This window comes from Seriola dumerili, unplaced genomic scaffold (genome assembly GCF_002260705.1).
Source record: "Seriola dumerili isolate Sdu_G_001 unplaced genomic scaffold, Sdu_1.0 BDQW01000290.1, whole genome shotgun sequence".
NCBI lineage: Eukaryota > Metazoa > Chordata > Actinopteri > Carangiformes > Carangidae > Seriola > Seriola dumerili.
This window is the reverse complement of record NW_019174545.1, coordinates 2,420,106-2,441,662: the sequence shown is the minus strand read 5'-3', so window position 1 is coordinate 2,441,662 and position 21,557 is coordinate 2,420,106. Positions and strand designations below refer to the sequence as shown.

Here is a 21,557-nt window from a genome sequence, read left to right as displayed (position 1 = left end):
TAAAAAAAGGCTTTTGGCACAGCTCAAAAAATTCTGCAAACACTATGTATTCCAATAATCTATATTTGTGCAGTGGTTGAATTTTACATAACTTGGCACAACAACTGATTATCAAATTTTTTAAATTTTTTTTAATGTGTGCAAGCTTTGAACAAGATTTTGTTACAAATATCTCTAAAAAATGTATTATGACAACTATTTATTATACTTACAAATTAAATTAGAGAAAACGTTTTTTCTTTTGCAAGTGTAAGCATGTTCTCTCTTGCTTGTGTGTGTCTTAGACTGTGTCATTGTTGCATCATTTAAATGTATAATTAGTGCAAACACACACCCCACACAGACACCCCACAGACACACACCGGTGCTACACTCATTAACCTGCTGGTGGACAAAACACTGTATACAGGGAGAAGTCTTAATGAAACACTTTAACACACTCGGTATACAGATGCTCTGCATATTACTGCCTTAGGGACGGACACACACACACACACACACACACACACACACACACACACACACACACACACACACACAGACTCTCCCTCGCCTCTTATGTATGTCTTGATCTTCCTTCGACTTAGACGCCCAGTGCAAAAAGCAGTGTACAGGGTGTAATTCAATTAAGCTATGCAGAGTGTGACAGCTGGCTGGTGGTGGTTTTTATTTCTTATCATTTCACTCACTCATCTACAGTTAGGGTCAGTGGGCTTTTTCCTTAAAGACTGGGCTCCCTTCTCAAACCACTGACCCAGATTGCTTGCCGTGACAATATTGTCACTATCTGTTGTGTTGTTTGGCCTCACCTACTGACAATGTCAATGTATTAAGTAAGTGTAAAAAGTAAATGGATTTTATCGTCTGCTGAAAACCAAAGTGCATTTACATTTAATCTCAACATGCCAAATCCATTAACATGCTAGATGAACATAATAACTTTCTGTATGTCATTAATGCTGAGACCACTTAAGCGTATAGATTTTCTAGCTTCATGCTTGCAGACAGTTTTGGTGGCATAAGTTATAAAGTGTGTATTATTTTATTCTTTTTATTATCGGGTAATCTTCTGTGAAGACCAACACAAACCATGAATTTATCCGACTAATGTCGACTTTAAATCTACAATATTTAACAAGTTCCTAAATGAAATAAGTTGTCACAGCCCATTAAGCTGCTGCCTGACCACAGGTTCCATGATAGTCACTGACAGGTCTGCCTGGTACAGAACACCAGCCTGAGCAGGAAACATCTTCATGTTGCCCTGCTAAACACAGGTCAGGCTTTTCCCCAAAGGCAGACATTCATGCATTCACTAAAGTAATTTTTTTAGTGTGTTAATGCCTTCAAATATATCTGAAAGATAGGCCCGCTTGGTGACCTGTTTTGTATTCTGTATATGCTGAACCAGAGAGAACAGGATATCTGGAAGGAAAAAAGACTTCCTCCCGTAAATCACAGAGCTGGGACAGGAGCCTGCTCTGAGACAGCCAGCAAACCTCAAGTATGTGCACTGTTTTGATGAGCATCTATTTCCATGGTGCAGAAGTCCATGGCCAACATCTAAATCAAATAGACAATAGATTTGTTGAAGATATCACAGTGCTCCTACGGCTTTTTACCAGCATGACACTGATTTTGCATCATCATTACATAATCCGCAAAACAACATAAAAATTATTGTGACTGACTGTATCTCTAATCTGTTAAACATACACTCAGCTTGGCCACACTGCTGAATTCGTTCAGCTGCGACAAAAAAAAAAAAAAGGCTTTTCTGAATGCTGTCCAGGACTTGTTTGTTTAAATTCAGAGCCAAATGTGAAATGCGTTGCGCCACGCCATTGTTGAAGAGCAGGGGGTTGCCCACTGCTGTCTCTCCCCAGCACCATCATACAAACGTCCTGGACCGCCAGAAAACTTAACTTTCCCTGTTGGTCACAATTCTCCTCCCTCCATGAACCCCCTAAAGCTTCTGTTTGAATAATGTGGGGGTTTACTTGATAATTCATCAAGCTTGGTCCTCAAGTGGCAGTTAAGATTTGTAGGCTGCATGCTATCACTAGGTAGCACATCTTTCCAAGTCAGTCACTCTGAAACCAAAGCGACAGACTTGACTCTTGTTTCAGACCCTGATGCTCCTCCTTTTAATTCACATACCTTTGCTTGCCTCAATATATAGTGTGACATCTGCTACTAATGTCTGTCTAAAGTTCAGAAGCCAATTTCAAATTCCCTGTTCATTAATGGTTATTCAGTTGGTTCAACATGTTTCCATTCCATTTTGCTTTCCATTGCTTCTAAATAGTGTATTGTATGTGCAAAAGGAACTTAAAACAGAGTTTGTGCCACTTTAAGAGGTCAACTGCTATCTTTATGACCTGGGACAGTGCAACAGTGGTGTCTGCCTCAGAGAATTTCTGAGCATAAACAGCCGGGGATGTCACCCAAATGCAAAATCTGCTGGTGCTCAAATGCAAAATGAAGTAGGACAGCTGGCAAAGGTGACTGGCATCCTCTGAGGGTGGAATACATATAAGCATTATGTGGGTGCAAAAAATCCCTTTCCCATTAAGTGCTTGTGGTTTCTGCAGGACGACGATAAAATATGAATGAACAAAATGGCTGGTTGCCTTTTAAGGTTTACACCTTGTGATAAAATCATAGTTTGATGCCAAGAACATGCACGTGCACACAGAGAAACTAGGAAGCCATTAGTGTTCAACAGACAACACATCAGAATGCTTCAACCATTGTGATCCCGTGGCAATACCAGTCAACCACTGTGCATCCCTCCTTTCCTTTAATGACTTCTCCAGAGTTGCTGTCATCTCCTTCCCCAATCTTTCCATCCTCTTCATTCACTTCTCTCTGCCTCTCTGCTACTCCTTTGTCCAGCCAGTTATTTCTTCAGGTACTTCTCACCCAGTGGGCATACTTCTCCTCCTACATCACCCAAACACTCCTCTCTTGCCAAGAAGACAACAATAGCAGGTTACCACTGTCCTTCTATTTGTGCCTTCCTCCCTACCCTCATCTTTGTTCTTTCCATTTGTTCCCCTCCAAACCATTCTCCCAAACATTTTCAATCAACAATCATTTTCTTCTCCTCACTCTTCATCTTTTTTGAGTTGCAATTTTTTTTCTGCGACTTTAACTTCTAGCAACTTTTATTTTTGCCTCTCACTTGCTCTTCTCTTCTGTTCTTAGCTTTCAGAATATCATTGTACTTTGTGTCAACGTTGACCTTTTTCTACAGCTTTCTTTCCACCTCTTTCTTTTTCCTGACCTGTTAAGCTCTCTTATGTCACTGTTCCAGCTACTGAGATGATAGGATTAGATGCCCCTTTCCCATTATTCATGAGGCAACACTCATGGATTCACATCTCAAACCAACTGGCAGTACATGTCAACTTAAACTTCACTGTCCTTACCTCCCCCTGCTTTGTGTCTCCTCTCCTCATGCCTTGCTATGTCTGTTCCAGCTTCTCCCCTCCTCCACCCATCAATCCTCCTCTCCTGCCTCATTCCTTTAAGTTTGTTTTCCTCTATTCTACCCATCTGCTCATTTTCTTTCGCTTTGTCTCATCTTTTCTTGTCTTGGGAAATTAGCACCCTCCTCTCCCTCTTCTTTGCACCACTCACCTTCTATAACCTCTCAACCCACTGCTATTCTCCTCTGCCTGGTCTTTCTTTCTTTTTCTCTCTCTGACTCTCGGAAGACCTTCCGGCTAAAAGGTGTGAAGGGGGAACTAAGTGCTTTCTCCTGTCTACAAACAATGTCCTTTATGCCTGCGTGGCTCTGGGCCTGCCTGGCTGTGGGAGGGAAAGAAGGGTGATGTCTGCAGAGATTTACCCACTGCTCAATCTCTTTGTCTCAAATTTTCTCGCACTCTCTCTTTCCCACCCTGTCACCCCCAAGTGAAAGAATGGCCAGCAGCGGACTTGAAGAAAGAACAATAAAGAGGCGGCAGTGAGACAAGAAACCTAACAGTCTATAGTTGTCTAGGTATGAAGGGACAACACCAAGTATTTCAGCACATAGTTTAGTAAGAATAAACATGATTATAATTCATGAATGTGTAATTTTAACTGATGACCTGAGAAATCCTAAACCTAGGAATAGACATTTATGCATGAAATCTTTGCTGTTATGAAAACATGTCAACTGGCTTGTCTAATGTAATACTACTGACTGACACCGTGTAAGCAATGCAGTAATAGCCATATAACCAGTGCGAAGAGTTATTTGTACCTCTCAGAGGATATTTAACAATTTCCTTTGGACTTCAGGGCTGTAAGTTTATGCTGGAGGGTAGGGCTAAGAAATGAAGTCAGCAACAGTAAATACACGATAAAGATATTGAGGTCTTTTTTCAAGTTAAGGGGATCTCCTGTGGCCTGCTTCAGGCATTCTGGAGGCTTGGACCTTGAACTGAAGGACTGTAAGTGCTATAAAAGAATCCAGAAACAGGAACAGAAGCAGATTGAGCAGACAGCTAAAGATCAATTTAAAAAGTATTTTGTGTCTTTCGAGCCAAGAGGGCTCAACCTGGAAATGAAACACGTAATGTAAAACAATCCCGAATAAAAGAATGGTGCAATCTGAATAAAAAAAGAAGAGAATTTCGACCTTGAGCAGATGCATGAATCTTTTTAATCATGTATAGAGATCAAACAAAACCCACTGACTATTTATTCAAGCAATAAAATAAATAGTGAAACAGGGGTAGTTACTGAATTTCTGTTTTTCCTTTTACATGGATTTGAGATTCTGGACTTCAGCTCTGTTCCCAGTTTGTGGGCGCCTATGCGATTTCACATAAGAAAATGAAAGGAATGGAATGACAAATTAAGGGGGCTAAGGGGTAAGGGTGGGAGGGGAGGTTTGAATGTGATGCTGACATTTCAATCATTACTGACATCTTCACCCAAGAGGGAAGGCACCAAGTGCAACAGGAAGAGACAATTTAACAGTCAAACAGCTCATTTCCCCCAGCCATGATCCCTCTTCACCTTTCCCTTCCCCAGTTCTCCTCCCCCAAACCACAGAGGGTGAGGTTTATTTTATTTTATTCTTATTTTTCTCTCTGCATCTCACTCTCTTTGCATCTGACTCTCTCTGCATCTCACTCTCTCTCATTTCATCTCTCTGCATCTTTCTCTATCTCTTTATGTGCTTGACTAGGGCTGGTGCCACTGCATTGGCTCTTCGGAACATTTCATTACGGTGCTTCTCATAGCTCACTTCTCTCCACGTTCACCTGCCTGACCCTGAAACTTTGTTGTTTGTGTGTTCCTGTGTGTGTGTGTGTGTGTGTGTGTGTGTGCACGCAGAGGTGTACAACTATGCCCTTGGGAACTGCCAGTAACGGCTGCAATAATGGCCCAAAAAACAGAAGAAATACCCCTGATAACCCTCCCCTCCTATTGCCTTTCCTCTCCTATTTCTGTCTCTCTCAACCAGTCGGACCCAGGTGATTTACACACATCACCCATTTGTCAAGGAGAAAGAGTAGTTTGAGCTATCACTATGGTAACTCAGTGGTCTGACTGACAGCCTGTCAACTGGGCGTCAACCATCAGCCAAAAGAAGCCTGTAATCATTTCCCAAGTGATAGATGGCAAAGTGTAAAACTCAGAGATTGAGAGAGAGAGAGAGAGAGAGAGAGAGAGAGAGAGAGAGATAAGTGAACAAGTGGCAAAACTGTTTTTGTCTTTATGCAACAACTACAAATAAAACAAGTTGCATTAGATTGAATTGAATTTCAGTATGAATTGTCATCATCTTATCATGAATTAAAGAAATCTCATCAGACACCATGTTCCTCCTCCCTACCTGCTGTTTCACCTCCTTCTTCACAATTATTTTTTCATCCCTCTGTTCCTCTGTGTGTAAGTTGGAAGCAACAGTAAATGAAATGGCATTAAAAAAAAATGAAAAGCCAAATTCACGACAATAGAGGCCACAGACGGGGGGGAGGGTGGCAGGTGTGTGTGGATGTGTGAGCTTGTTGGCTACTCTGGCAGTGGGCAAAACGATTACAATCTCCCTATGGGATGAAAAGGGTATGAAGACACGCATACACCCGTGCGTGCGTGCGCACACACACACACACACACACACACACACACACAATGGATGAATTATTTTCATTGTCTCTGGACACAGAGAATTTCCCTGCATTTTTTGGAACAGGAAGGAACTCTCCCTGCCTGTGTGTGGTTGTGCGTGTGTGGTTGTGCGTGTGTGTGTGCGTGTGCATGTTATGTGTGACTGAAACTGACAGGTGTAATGGGGATAAAATCCATAGTCTAAAACATGATAATTATTTATATATTTTTCTGTAATACAGTCAGTTCTCATGCTGCCAATAGGACCTTCATTTCAATTGCACTGAATAAAAGCAGTGAGACCACAGGAGAGCACTTTATATCCAAAAAGCATCAAATCAAATCAGGAAGAAGTTTTTTGGCTGCTCCCTGCCTGTGCAGTTTATGACTCTAATAAAACACAAGCATTAGAGTGGGGAGGCTTTCTACTTGCACTCTGTGAATGTGTGTTGATGTGTGCACACTTGCACTGTCACAGTATATCAGTGCTGTTTATTAATTTATTGAGTGTTTTGTCCACTGGTCAAATAGAGCTCCACAAAGCCAAATGCTCTTAAGGGGGAGTTACTTTCAATTTTTATCCTCTAGTGAATAAAGTTGTTTGAATTTACCCTGCTATTAGGTTATTTGTGTGTGTGTGTGTGTGTGTGTGTGTGTGTGTGTGTGTCTGCATATACAGTATGTATATACATGTGTGTGTGTGTTCATTCATATCTCTGTGTAGTGGCTTGGCAGATGATCACATGGACACAGGGGATTAAAAAATAAAATGATCACGACTGCTGAGCTGAATCAAGCACCACCTGAGATCATGTAATACACCCACAGAACTAAGATGAGTATTCAGATGTAATATGGTTTGCTGCAATGTGGATACACCACTGATACCATAACTGATGAAAGTTTTAGCTATGCTGTATATGTAGTCAAATGAAAACAATTAAAGGGGCAGGCTAGCAAACTGTAGAACTTAAGTGTGATACAAATATTATGTCATGGAAATTGAAAATTGAAATCACTTTTGGCTAAGATCAATGTAGTTCTTATCAGTTTAATAACATGAATGTCATCAATTATAATAATAATAATAATCACTAGTAAACATACAGTAGAATTACCACCTTGCACCTCCGGCCAACCAGTTAAGTTGCAGGAAATGTGGTAACAATCTCCTCTTCTCTTCCTGTGCATGTGGCCATTGTAATGGCCAAAAATGCATATGGTGAGGTCAAATTGACCTTGACCTTTGACCACCAAATTCTAATCAGTTCATCATTGAGTCCAAGTGGACGATTGTGCCCAATGTACTGAATTTCCCTCCAGGCATTCCTGATATATTGCATTCACAAAAATGGGATGGACGTGAAGTCACAATGACCGTGACCACGTGGCCATGAATGCCACTGGCACGGAGGCATAAAAACACTGTAGTAGATGAAGATAAAAATAACATTACATAATACAAGGCACACCTACATCATACTGCTTTCCCATGTTCATGTCATGTAAAAACAATTATGCAACTTACTGACAATACCAAAATTCTTAAAACAAATTAACTTATCCAGAAGCTAATATGTAAAACAGCCATCATACAGTTACAGTCAAACAGTGGAGTGAGATAGACTGACTGATCAACATGAGGGTTTACTTGTGTCTAATACACTGTATAAAGTAATCAGTCTTCTAATGTGCAGTCATTCATATCCATGTTGCAGTGCAGTATGTCCATGATAGCGTCATGCTAGTTCATCATCCCTGCTGCACTATGACAGGAGGAGGGAAAGAATGATCTCACTCGACAAGGTCTATGCTTGCTCTCAAGTGGTCAGACAATTTCTGAAGGTTAATTTGAATGAAATATTTCATGTCAAGTCTTAAGGGAAAAAAATAATTAAAAAATTAAACTTATAATATTTTTCAGTTCAATGACAGTGCTGCTTTAAAAAGAGAAGCCACAACAAAAATAATTTCACAGATCTTTCTCCATCTGCAGTGAAGGACTGTCTTTGTGTATGTAGAGAGGGGAAACTGGCTGTCAAACAGCCATACAGACAGACACAAAGACGGAGAGACAGACAGACAGAGAGGGAGAGGGGGAGCTTGAGTGTGCACTGGTCAATGCTCAGTAGGGGGAGGAAGGAAAACCTTTCAATAGAGATGCACTTCTGACATCTATTCAAATGACACTTTCTATCTACCAACCAATCAACAGACAAACCACCAACTGCGAACACACACACAGACACACACACACATTATTCAATGCTCCAAAAGTCTGGTTGGATCTGGTCTGTCCCCAGCTGTCAGCTGCTGGACTCCACATACACACATGCACACACAAAATAGCATCATATTGCCTCTTCTGAAATGTCAGTGTTGCCATGGATACCCTGCCCTCCACCCCCCTCGATTAGTAGTGAGGTTAATTGAATTGTTGCAATTCATCACTGATTAAAGACAAAGATTGAGAGTAAAAAAAATTCAAGTGGGAAAGAGAGATGAGAAAAAACGGATGGAAATGTACAAAGCTGAAAGAACAGAGATGTTAACATCTTTGCAATTTAGCCATGACTACTGCAGAGAGGAGGAAGGATAAATCTAGTGGAGCAGGATGAGCAGAGGAATGTTAATGCATCAAGAAAGCCACCATGTGCACAGTATCAGTGTTTGTGTGTGTGTGTGTGTGTGTGTGTGTGTGTGTGTGTGTGTGTGTGTGTGTGTGTGTGTGTGTGTGTGTGTGTGTGTGTGTGTGTGTGAGAGTGACTTTGACTGTGTATACAGTTGTTTGTTAGATAAATGGACAAATGAAGGGAGGATGGCAGCAGGAGGAGGGCTCCCAGGCCCTGAGTGATGGAGCAGCCTTAGAAAATGAGATGTCTTTGGTCTCTATGGCAGCTAACGAGACTTCTCTGTGCATTCACATCAGAGAAAGACGACATAAAGATGCGGAGGACAGACAGAAACATGGAAGAGGGAGGCAAGGGTGGAGAAAGACTTATTTAGATGTAAGACTATGATATTGGCCCAAGTTGCCATGGTAGCTAATTTCAGTGTAAGTCTGCTTTATACGAGTCAAATTATAGTGCGGGGAAACAGAAAGTGAGAAAGGTCAGGAGGCAGAGAGGAAGAGGAGCTTAATGACCTAAAAGATGGTTGCGTAGCTTTTTTTAGAGACAGATAATAACATGAAGTTGATCCACAAACACAACTAAGTGCAGCTGTGAGTGACTGTGTGATACTGGCAGAAACCAGTTGGTTTAAAGTGATGAGAGATCTACATTTCTAGTGATGTTTTGGCATTTGTCTGGTTTTAAATTGTTACCACAGATCAAGGTTCAATTCTGCTGTCAAACATAATTTGGGTAAAAGGATTCATGTTGTACTCAAGGGACTCATCAACTTCAGTCACAGTCTGGACATGGACTACACAAAATAAAGAATACTGGACCAGTCAGTGGAGCCCAATCAGAATGTCTTAAGAAGTCTGAGGAAGCCACAGTGAAGCTAAGAAAATGATATATGTTTTGTTTTGTGTTTTTGGTCTTTTCTGAGAGGCTGCACTGTGCTTTGCAAACCCGGTCATTTTACCATGTCACTTTCACTCCAGTGGACTAAATGGCTTTTTGAATTAAAGGTCAGTCTCTTTTGTATTATTGTAGACAAGAGCACCCAAGAGCATGATGAAAGGGTCACATATGTATGTCGGATGAACAGAAAATTAACCAAAAATTTACATAAATAAGAAAACAATACGTCATCCAGTTGATACTCGAGGTCGAAGTCATTAATTTTAAGGTAAAGGCAAACTTTGCAAAAGTGAACAGGCTAAAAACAGGAGGGACTCAGGGGGAGGGAGCTACTTTGTAGTCACCCCATATACACATAACTAGGATGATTAAATATTTGATGGGCAAAAATGCATAATTTTTCCATTTACAATTACATCTACAACACAATAAAATCTGGAAAGAGTGAAGGGGTCTGAATGCTCTTTGAAGCCACTGTGTCTCTCCAATCCAGCACTTTGACTTTTCTGCTGGTACTGACACTCTTGTTTATGTTTGGATTACAGACTGAGACTCCAACAGAGGAGGGGGTCTTCTAAATCTTTTAAACGGTTCATTCATGTTTTATGAACAGGGAAGATCATCTAACGCTGTGATACTCTGAAGAAAAATTCAAAATGCCCTGATTGCAAAACTGAAGTCTTCCATTTCTTTGCATTCTGAATGAAAATCCAGCTGCAAAAATAGAAGAGGATAGACAGAGTGAGAGAGACAAGTTCTGCATAGATGGAAAAAAAATATTTAGTGTAAGGCGTAAATGTTCAAATTTAAGAAGCGCTGCCCTTTAAGTATGAAGTTTTGTTTTTGTTAATGTATTTACATTATCACAGTGTGCTCATCAACATGACAAAGTCTGATATAGTTATTCATCACACTCATGCAGTCAAGTGTTTCTCACACCCTTAAGGCATTTGCTTCATGCTGACTTTAGCACTATACCACATCGTTCCTGTGAATCACAACGAGTTCCACTGTGTCAGAATAGATAAACTGAAAAGACGACAAATTTTCTAAATATAAATTTCAGTCACTCTAATCCATTGAAACTTTAATTAAGAACTTAAGAAGATGGAGCATTTTATTATCATCCTTTTACACAACCCCTTTTTTGCATTAGCAGGCCTCATAATTAATCTTCACCACTACTGAAACATTTTCACAATCCTCTGTATCACATTAATACAAGCAAACATTTTGAGGCAAAACAGTTAATTTAAAAAGAAGGTAAGTTTAGACATACATACCTACGTGAACAGCATTGGGGCAGCAAACTAGAACTGAAATCTTTATGCCACTTTTTCCCTTATTTTAGAATTAGTTTACTGTTGTAGTGTTTGTTTGTTTTTTTTTTAAAGGAAACATGCCTCATCACAGTATCCCATGTTTTCTCAACTCTGTCTGTAAATCATCACAGTAATGAATATTGTACGCAAGCAGCACTTACATGGCCTTCCTAGTGTCACCTAACGCCTCTCAGAGTTGACCAAGCTGTTAGATAACAGAAGGAATTTACTTACACTGACAACACAGACAAATGTAGCAAAGCGCGTTTGGTTTAATGTCTTTGGAGTCATGTCTTTATAAATGTTAAAAGTTGGCAAATGAAAAGAGTAGGTTTCAAATAAACCATTTAATTATTACTATTATATAACTACTCATAGATCACAACAACTTTTTTCTGATGTCCAAGCTGAGCCTGTCTGACTGATGTTTGGTGCTGTCCATGGTGCTGAATCTTCTCAGCAGCCATTTACAATACATGCACAAAAGGATATATATATATATATATGAGAGATTTTGCAGACGGAAATTTATCAGAAAAGATTTTTATCTTTGATTTAGTGAAGACACTGTATAATGTGTGTAGGTTTAATAATTGGAGGAATGAACCACAGGCTTTGATGGGGACTCCCGTATTCTATTTTAAGAGCCAATATATGGAAACAATGTACTCACAGGTAGTTTGTGGTTTTCAGTCTGCACACCTTGTAGTGATGGTGTGTTTTTTTCTGAGTGTGTGCCCTGTGTGTCAAGACTGAGCTGAGATGAAAAATAAGCTGAGACAACTATTGAGTTCCCTCCCTCCTGTGGTCTCCTCCTGCTCTCTATTCACCCCACCCCGCCCCCCCCCCACTTTTCCATAGACTGTTATCCAATTAGGTGATTCTCATTGCTTTAATCGATGGAGACATAAACGGGCACAAACAGACATGCATACAGACACATACACCTCATGAAACTCCATCCGGTCCATAAGTAATGTCTACTCTGGTTACTATGGCGATAGGGGAATAGGGTGTTGGGAGTGAAATGTGAATATAAGTGACAGGAGCAGATCAACAATTAAGTATCATGCGAGAGGAAGGAAGGGAGGGAGAAACAGAAGGCATATGATTTAACCTGAGCCCCTTTACACACACCTGAGACAATTCTGCGCGCACACACACTCACACAGTTTTATGTTAAACCAAGTAAGTAACACAACATAACCTCAAATAAATCAATTATTCAAGAGGAAGGCCATATTTATTAAGATTGTTGCACAAGGGTCATGCAAATACTGAGAGTAAATATAAGAAGTGTGACTGGTTGTACATTTCACTGAATTAACTGAGGTTAACAAAATTTGTGAGGGTCATGGCGGCAGTTTAGTGCTTGTTACGCATGAATGAGTTTGTTTCAAAAAGTTAATATTCACAAAATTCATTAAACTTCAAGTTTAATAAACGCAAATCAGAAGAAGCGAGCAGTTGTACTCTTTTGATCAAACATTTGGCTGCATTTACCTCTATATTCTACTGGGACATCATCATTGCACCCTCCACTTTGATCTTCTGCTGGACCTGCTGCTCTCGCACCTACTCACACTAGTTGATAGGGCTTTTTGTACTGTACTGCTCATTTCTAAAGGCTATCTTTTTCTTTTGGAAGCATATTACCTATTTAGTCTGCATTTTTATGAAACATTATTGTATTATGATTTTTTCATAAGACTGTTGACCTCTGACTAATCCAACCACTGAATTACACCTACTGAGCTCTGAGTGTTGTGCTAACTATATGTAAATTGCCAACTAAAACTGAATGAAAGGCGAGGTACAAAAACTAGCCATACAGGCCTTCATGTACATAAATCTATCCCTTAGAGAGGACATGCAGTTCATGTTGCTATTATTCACAGTACTGACTGCAGCAGGTTCTGACTGTTTACAAATGATTAGCTATAGCAATCCTTTAATGAGCCCCCTGGGGTCATTTTTGATTTTTCTATCTACACTTTCAACACTGACTGCAGTATATAGTAAGTTTTGTAAGCAGAATCTAAGCTAGTCAGTGCTGTGCCTGAATGTGTTAAATGAGCGTTTTCATTTAACATGCTCATGTTTTTGTGAATGGTGATCCGAATGTATCCATTTGCAACTAATGAACATGAGCCCTGTTAACTCTCCCCAGAAGGTGGTGGTTTTGCACCAAAAAGCTGTTTGCCAACAGCCAAAAAACATAAGAAGAGGAACTGTTTTACGGAGGCACCTGAGGATTTACAGCACCCTGTATGGGTCTGGCATGGCTAGTGCTGGCAAGTCAAAAAGTGCAGCTACCAGCCAGTATATGTTTTATCACACAACAATGTGTTATAAAGCAACTCAAAACAGATTAGATTACAAATGTATTTCAGCTCTATAACCATAATTTTATTGTGCAGAAAGAGGAAAAAAAAGAAGTACAGTAAGGATATCCTGTAGATGCAATGGAAAGTTCTTGTGAAGTGTGAAGTTGCACAACACTGAAGGTAGTGAGGGGTAACATCTGTAATTATTCTATAATTCATAACTACTTGCTGTAATGTCAACAAACGCATGCACAAAGGAGAAACAATTTTACGCCATTTTTGAAAATGTGTGTCACATCGTAAGATCAGAGAGTTCGAGAATTCTGTCTCTCTAACATAGAAAATGCAAAGCTTAGAATTTAAATTGGAACCATTTTTTAAATTGATCTAATCAGTTGTCTTTTGTTTCTCCTTAAAGGCCACCAAGCAAAGCAACTTACCCTATAATACATGAGAGACAGAAAGCGACAAAGACAATTGATTTGCCAGCCAGGTTACCAGTTAGCTAGACAAATACACAGATAGACAAGGCAGATAGGGAGACAGGCAATCAATTCATCAGCCAGCTAACTACACAAACAGACGGGAAAACAGAAAGATCGGCAGGCAGACTGGCAGGGACATGAGTTAGGCGGGCTGTTCAGTACCAGGCAGGCACGATGACAGGGAAGTGTTCATTGTACCACCCACAAATTTGGACAGGCCAGTCAACAGACTGAGGGACTTGGAGGCCTGCAGGAGTTTAATCAGTCAGGGATGAAAAAAGCAGAAATGAGAAGCAAAGCCAGTTTATCACTGAAAACTAGTCAGTTGAAGTCCAAAACAAAACAAAACAAAACAAAACAAAACAAAACAAAACAAAAATGAATTAGTGGCATTTAATCTGTCTTGAACAATTCCTGTACTGCCAATAGATACAGTATGCTCTTGAGAAACTAACTCGGATTCTATAAAAGAATGTGCACTACCAGCAAAAAAAGCATTCAATCAACTAAATAATAATCAATATGTTGCAGAATAAACCAGCAAAACACAAAAACACATAAAAATGTAATAAATGTTAAAAGTGTGAGGAACACAAAAAAGCGGAAAATGACACATGCTGCAGGATCCAGGAACATGCTGTTGGCTCAGTCTGCTCGGTCAAAGAGCAAGTGTTCAAATGCTGCCTCCTGCTGTGCTGTCACACCTCTCTTTACTCACTGCCTTTATTTCACTCATTGCTGATATTCTAAATAAGACACTTCAGATGCAGGCTGCTCCCTGTCCTCCAAAGTAAAGAAGGAAGAAACAAACACAGACATTTAGCCTACATGCACAGAGAGCCCAGATAATAGAAGTACTCAGGTCGGGACTTCAAAGAATTACAGCCTGACAACCGAACAGAACTGCAGAGCCCTTATATCAAAGCAACAGCCTTAACAAGGCTCTTAGTGATGCACAAACACGCATACACCAATACACATACAGTACATTCAGACAAGGTCATCCAAGCTAATCTCTGAAACACTCATGAGTTTGACCACCATTGTTTGCAGCCTGCTGCCTGAAATACAAACAAGCTGACAGATATATTTTCACTCCCTTAGCCAAGGCTAATGTGATGTTTTCTTTATGTTATGATTACACGCCTTTGTAATTTATTAGATTTTATAAGTTCATTAAATCATTGAAGAAATTTTCAGGATGTCAAATCCATTGGTCTTGGTTTATCTCAATAAGAGAATTCTGTTAAGAGGAGAGAATGATATATGGTTATCAAGTTTAACCAGAACTCTTGCATAAAGTAGTGTGCTGCAAAATGTTTGAATATAAAGCTGGCTTAGTCAGATTTTCTACCCTGTTTACCCTATCGATTAATGTTAGTGAGATAGTTGGCACTAAACGGATCACTGCTCATCCTAACATGATGCAAATCTCCCCTTTTGCGGCTTTGTGGTGCAGGCTGTAATATTGCAACGCATCATGCATATGTGCACCTCGGAGTTATGTTTCAATAGGATTTTTGTTAACATTAAATGAATAGTCACTTACAAATGTGTGCATACAGTGGTTTGCTTATCTAGTTCATTGACTCTGGTGCCATATCATGCTTCATAGTTATACACAAGAAAGTGCACATGAAAAGTTTGAGATGTCACATTCATAGAATAGAATAGATTTATTAAAAACAAATAAAATAAACATGGGGTACTCTTAGAGGCTGACTAATGAATTCGATGTTGTCTCCCTGTAGAATTGCATCATTTTAAAGTAAGCATGAGTATCAGAAGAAGGGACCCTGACCCCAACAAAAAGCACATGAACAATGTACAGCTGTATCACACCATTATGTAAGTACTATTTGCCTTTGCTCATGCCTTCTGTATTTTGGTTAATTCTGTCTTTTTTATCCTGAATTCATTGATTGCTAAAGGGAGCCAGTCAGTCATAAAGGCTCTCTCACACACACGGATATTTGGGCAATGATCACTTTATCATCCCATTTTACTTTGTGCCATCACACTAGCTGCCCCATTAGAAACTTAAACTCAATGCAATCTGTTTCTCCGATCATGGATACTGGTCCATATGGGCAGCCGTTCTATCTGTCCCAGGCAGTCCGACTCTCATCAATTAGGTGATTCCTTTCAAAATGTCTTTTTGGGAACATCTTGGTTCTATAGAAAACATTTTTTTCTACACTGAAGATACTGTATATGCAAGTATGAGTCAGCACTGGCATTTCACAAGAAAACCATTGCCATCTCTCACAAAGCATCAAGAAAAAGATAATTTGCTGGGTTTTCACCTACTTCACAAAAGCTCTTGGATGACTATCAACCACAAAAACAAATGCCCTAATTAGCCATTCACTCACTGTAGTTGCGAAGAATGTGTGTGACACATCCTCTGTTTTTTCATATGAGTCATTAGCCATGTAGGCAATGCCAATATGAGTGTTGTTCCCATGTATTCCCACATTTTGTAATATGCAATATGTCAGCATTGAAATGGTTACAGCCATAAAGAGAATGTGTCATTGAAATTTGCTTAGGTGCTCAGGATTTATTGTTTGCTGTGTTTGAATAACAAGCGAGTTCTTGTTCTGTCCACAACTTAATCAATTAGCTTCTTATCATCGTTGACCACCGTACACTATGACTCTTCAGTATAATGTCTTCTAGTGGTTTAAAACAGACTCACACAAGCTTGTTTTAAGTACAAATTAATTTGTTACATTAAACAACTCCAGCCCTTCTTTGAATTACAAAATATTATGACTTTGGACAAGCGGGCAAATTGGTGGTGCCAGCCTAAATGTGCATGTATTTTGTATCTGGCTAAATGTTTCTACCATATGTTGTAAGCCATGGTTGCTGTGTGTTAGTGCCTGCCCTACAGCACTGAAAATCAGATCACTGTAATATCACAGTGCCACCCAGGACGACCCAAACATTCATCTTCTCTTTCTCAGTGTGTGCTGGTAGCAAGTAAGACTGCTACTAGCAGCTAAACAAATATGTTCAGAGCAAACAAACCAACAAATAAAGATGTTCTCATGACTGAAAACCTTAAACAGAAGGTTTAGAGTCCCTGGTTTTGAGAATCTCTGAAGCACTCACATAATATGGCATTTTTGTCAATAGTGCTGTTTTGTTTTGTTTTTTTAACATGTTTACAGTGCAATCAGAAAGAATTCAGGCCCCTTCCGTTATTCTCATCACAGATCTGGGGAAATCTACAAAAAATTTCTGCTGCATTGAAGATTCCTAAAAGCACAGTGGCCTCCATAATTCTTGGAAGAAGTGTGGAACAACCAGGACTCTTCCCTAGAGCTGGCTGCCAAGCCAAACTGAGCAATCAGGGGAGAAGGGCCTTGGTAAAGGAGGTGACCAAGAACCTGATGGTCGCTCTGGCTGAGCTACAGAGATCCTGTGGGGAGATGCGAGAAACTTCCAGAAGGACAACCATCACTGCAGCACTCTACCGATCTGGGCTTTATGGCAGAGTGGCCAGATGGAGGCCTCTCCTCAGTGAAAGACACATGAAAGCTGCTTAGAGTTTACAACAAAAAAAAAAAAAAAAAGAACTGAAAGGACTGTCAGACTGTGAGAAACAAGATTCACCAAGCTGATGAAACCAATATTTAACTGGTTTGCCTCAATTCCATGTGTAATGTCTGGAAGAAACCAGGCATGACCCTGGGTACACAGCCAAGACAACTCAGGAGTGGCCCAGCCAGAGCCCTGACTTTGAACCCAATCTACCGTTTTTGGAGAGACCCGGAAATGTCTGTCCACCAACAGTCCCCACCCAACCTGACAAAGTTTGAGAGGATCTGCAGAGAGGAATGTTAGAAAATCCCCAAATCCAAGTGTGCAAAGCTTTTCACGTCATACCCAAGAAGACTTGATACTTGTAATCACTGCTAAAGGTGCTTCAACTAAGTACTGAATAAAGGGTCTGAATATTTATGTCAATGTGATATTTCATTTTTTCCTTTAAAATAAATTTGCAAAAAAATTCTAAAAATCTATTTTCCCTTTGTCAACATGGTGTATCGCGTGCAGAAAAATGAATTTAAAATATTTTAGCATAAGGCTGCAACATTACAATTGTGAAAAAAAATGAAAGGGTCTGAATACTTTCTGAATGCATCTGTAAGTATAAATATGTAGAGGTTAGCAACAACCTGCATCAAAACTAAACAGCATTATTTGCTGTTCCATATTACATTTGCTGACAGTATGTATGTACTGTAAATCTGGTTTCATAAATGTATTTGGTAAATGTGTACACTTTCTTGTTAATGTGAATAAGTAAAAAAAGATTGACTGAAGTAGCATGTGACTCCTACAGTCCTCAAATGCACTGCTGACCTGATTCATTAAATATGTGTAACACTGCCTCTCATATGTACTGTCTAATACTGCACTTCTACACCTGCAGGTCTTTCGCTGAATTAGTCAGATAAGGATATCAAAAATATTTGTTGAACTAGAGCATTACTAAAAGGTTTTTGACCTCATGAAGCTTTGTTACACATCATTCTTTCACAGTAAATGCTCAATTTAGAATCAATCCTGTTGGTTGTGGTTGTGAATCAGCAGCAACATTATATAACTCTTTGATAGGCATGCTTTGGCATATTCGAATCTATGTAACATTCCAAAGTCAATTAAATAAATTGTCTGTCAACATCAGCATAAACCAAAATGCGACGGCAAGAGAAAATAAATAATACACTAGCCCATCCTCCGCTGACTGTGTGATACAGGTCAACTCAGAGGACATGCAACCCATGCATGAAAAACTAGGGAACATTAAAGACAGAGGCTGAATTTGTGCCAAATTTCTGATGCTGTGTTTCAACATGATGTTTCATAATTCCCTATGCCTCACTGTACTCAATTTTTGAAGGCGTCAACAAAAAAACTCAGACAGGATTGTGGGAGAGCCTCATACTGGAAGTACCCATGGTAAATACACTGTTCAGGGACATATGGAATGACTGAAAAAGCACAGAGCTGTGCTTAAACAAGGTTTGTACAAAAAACATCTTAATTGTTGCATATTTCAGCTAAAGTGAAATATGGAAATAGTAATCAGTTGAATATTGAAAAAGGCCTTTTCATTTCAGTTTTATGGGTCAAAAAGGAAGCTTGCCCAGAAGCAAATTAATATCCTCTTTTTTTAATATACTTTTATGTCAACAAGAAAAAAGAGAGAGAGAAATTTGACTTTGAGACTGATGCATCTGGTGCTGTTGCTCCCAGGCAGAAATGTTGAAAACAACACCATATTATCATCCTACCTTCTTGCACAGCCTGGAAGGGGTTGTTTCCGTCAACGAATTCCACAGAAATGGTGATCTTCTCTGTCTCCAAGATCTCGTTGTTCAAATTGAGGTCTGCCACGGCAAGGCGAAACACCTCGTCATCTTTCCGTGCTGACTCATCAAAGATGGCACCTTTTGAGGAAGGAAGCAGAAAGGAACAGAGGAAGCTATTACTCAGTATTACAGGACATTTGGAATAGAAAACAGTGTAGAGACAGAAACATGGTAATACCAGGGCAAGAGTCTAGTTCTGGCTTGCAGAGTTCTATGACGCATTGTAAAGTAAATCACCAAGACGTTGAGAGACAGCTGTGTAGTGTAAGTGTAAAAAACACTTGTAATAAGTTATGGGATACTGAGCGCTGCAAAAGATATACTCACTGGGTTTGAAATTTTAGGAAAGAGAAAGCTGCACTGAAGAAAAAGCTTTGCTTTGTCACAACACACTAAGAGTAGAAATGCGGAGTTTCTGTATCTAGTTCCTGAATTGGGATCTGGGGGAGTTTTAGAAAGCCGGGGTGTGAGGGAGAAATAGGTCGACACCAATGTTCATTCTAAGGTCAAACTCTGCCCAAGGGCTCACTGACACAGCCAAGTTTGCTTCACAAAGGGAAATGGAAGACAAGACTGATGAGTGCCAGTATCTGTAGTGGCAGATAAAGTTCCCGCTAGTTAATACTAAATTAGTCATAAAAATAATTATCAACCTGCAGTGAGACAGTAGAATAAAACAACATGGGACGTTGACTGGCTGGTAGAGATTTGGTCTTTGCTTTGGTCTGTTACACACAATTAACCATGTGTGTCTTTTTCTCTCTTTCTACCCTTTTAGCCTCTCATTTCAACCCAGTTTATCCCCTGAATCCATTGGACCGCTAATTGTGTAAGTCAGTGCAGTGAAGCACTGCTAACTGTATTTCACTGACCAGAAAATAAGCCTTATATTGTTTTGTGTGTGTGTGTGTGTGTGTGAGAGTGTGTGCATGTATGAGACACAGGTTGCAAATTCCATTAATAACCAGGCCGGCTACATTGGCTGAGGGCTGTTTTGTACCACATTTAGAAAACCGTTGCTGTAATTGGTCTTGTATAGTTCAATGAGCAGTATCTGGTGCTAATACCACAAAGGTTATGGTCTGAATTCCCACAGAGACCAAACTTACTGAGGAAAATATGCTGTCTTGGTAGTGCAAAGTGCGGATAAAATCATCCTGTAAAAAATCACTTTAATGTGATCAGATTGGTATTCTAATTTGTGTCTGTGAAACACACTTTCCATCTTAATTATCTGAAAAAATGTGTAGCTTATGCCCCTCACAGGTTACTATAAGGTAATTAAATAGTCTAAAACAATTTGTGGACAGCATTAATCTTGAAACCTTACTTTCTCCCCCTTATTTCAAATAAATCAAATTTCACTCCTGAAGGACAATTAATTTCAACACAGCCTTTAAAACACATACACAAAATTCAAAATTAGCTGCAGTCAGTTAGGAACAGTATGCTAACTGCCTCTTCATCATAAGGCATCATGAAATATGTATCCTTCGATAATTTGATCCATCAGCATTTGGCAACTGTAAATACCATCCCACTGATTGATTCTTGGTTGTTTTTATAATCATGCAGTATAGATGAGGTGAGACAAACAGGCCTGGACAAAGCGATACAGAGTGAAACACAAAGACTCATTAACTATTCCATTAAAGAGATAAATTATGAATAGGGTTCCAATCAGCTTGAAGGTGACACTGCTGGGGAAGGATTTGTACACATTTTAACTAGCACTGTGACACAGGAGGACAATGTTAGGTTGTGTATGTCTAGAGGACAAATGCATGGCGGAGAGGAGACGAGAGGTTTGTATACATGGCTTTAACAAATTCTTTGTGGATGAAGTTCAGACAAAAGGTGGAAACATTTATTCACTAGTATGTCAGAGCACATGAGATCAGTGTTCTTTTGCACTTCATAGAATAAATGGCATTAAAAATATATTCAAATTGGAGAAACTAATAAATAAAAAGAGATCAGCAGGATAAACACTATATTGACTCCTCTATTCTGGCCTCCTCAGTGGAGTTGCCACTGCTGTACAACGGTATCTCTGGGTGATATTTTGAAATATCCCACCAGAAATAGGTTATTTCGCGTCTAGTGACCACAACAGACACAACAGAATGTTAAAGTGGAATAACATTTGCCATAGTGCAGCTGTTAATCGGTAATATTTCTCTATTCTTTATTCTTTCTTTCTTCCATGATCTTTTAACTGCCTATTCTTTCTTCTATATCTTTCTTTGTTAGCTGGTGCACCTGTGCAGTGATTTATCAGAAAACCACACTCTTTGATCGAGGCAAAGTGAACAGATACACACAGATGGAACCGCAGATATGAAAAACTGTAAGTGAGAGACTGAGAGCCAAACAGACAATATTATAG

The 21,557-nt window shown here is 39.6% G+C and overlaps 1 protein-coding gene across 1 annotated transcript in view; it reads right to left on the bottom strand.

Moving 5' to 3' along the window:
• grid2 (glutamate ionotropic receptor delta type subunit 2) overlaps positions 1–21,557 on the bottom strand; it is a 470,927-nt gene that overhangs the window by 358,362 nt on the left and 91,008 nt on the right. The window contains exon 2 of the mRNA XM_022757812.1: positions 19,091–19,246. Within this exon, the coding sequence (XP_022613533.1) occupies positions 19,091–19,246 (156 nt within the window). The remainder of the gene's footprint in view (positions 1–19,090; positions 19,247–21,557) is intronic.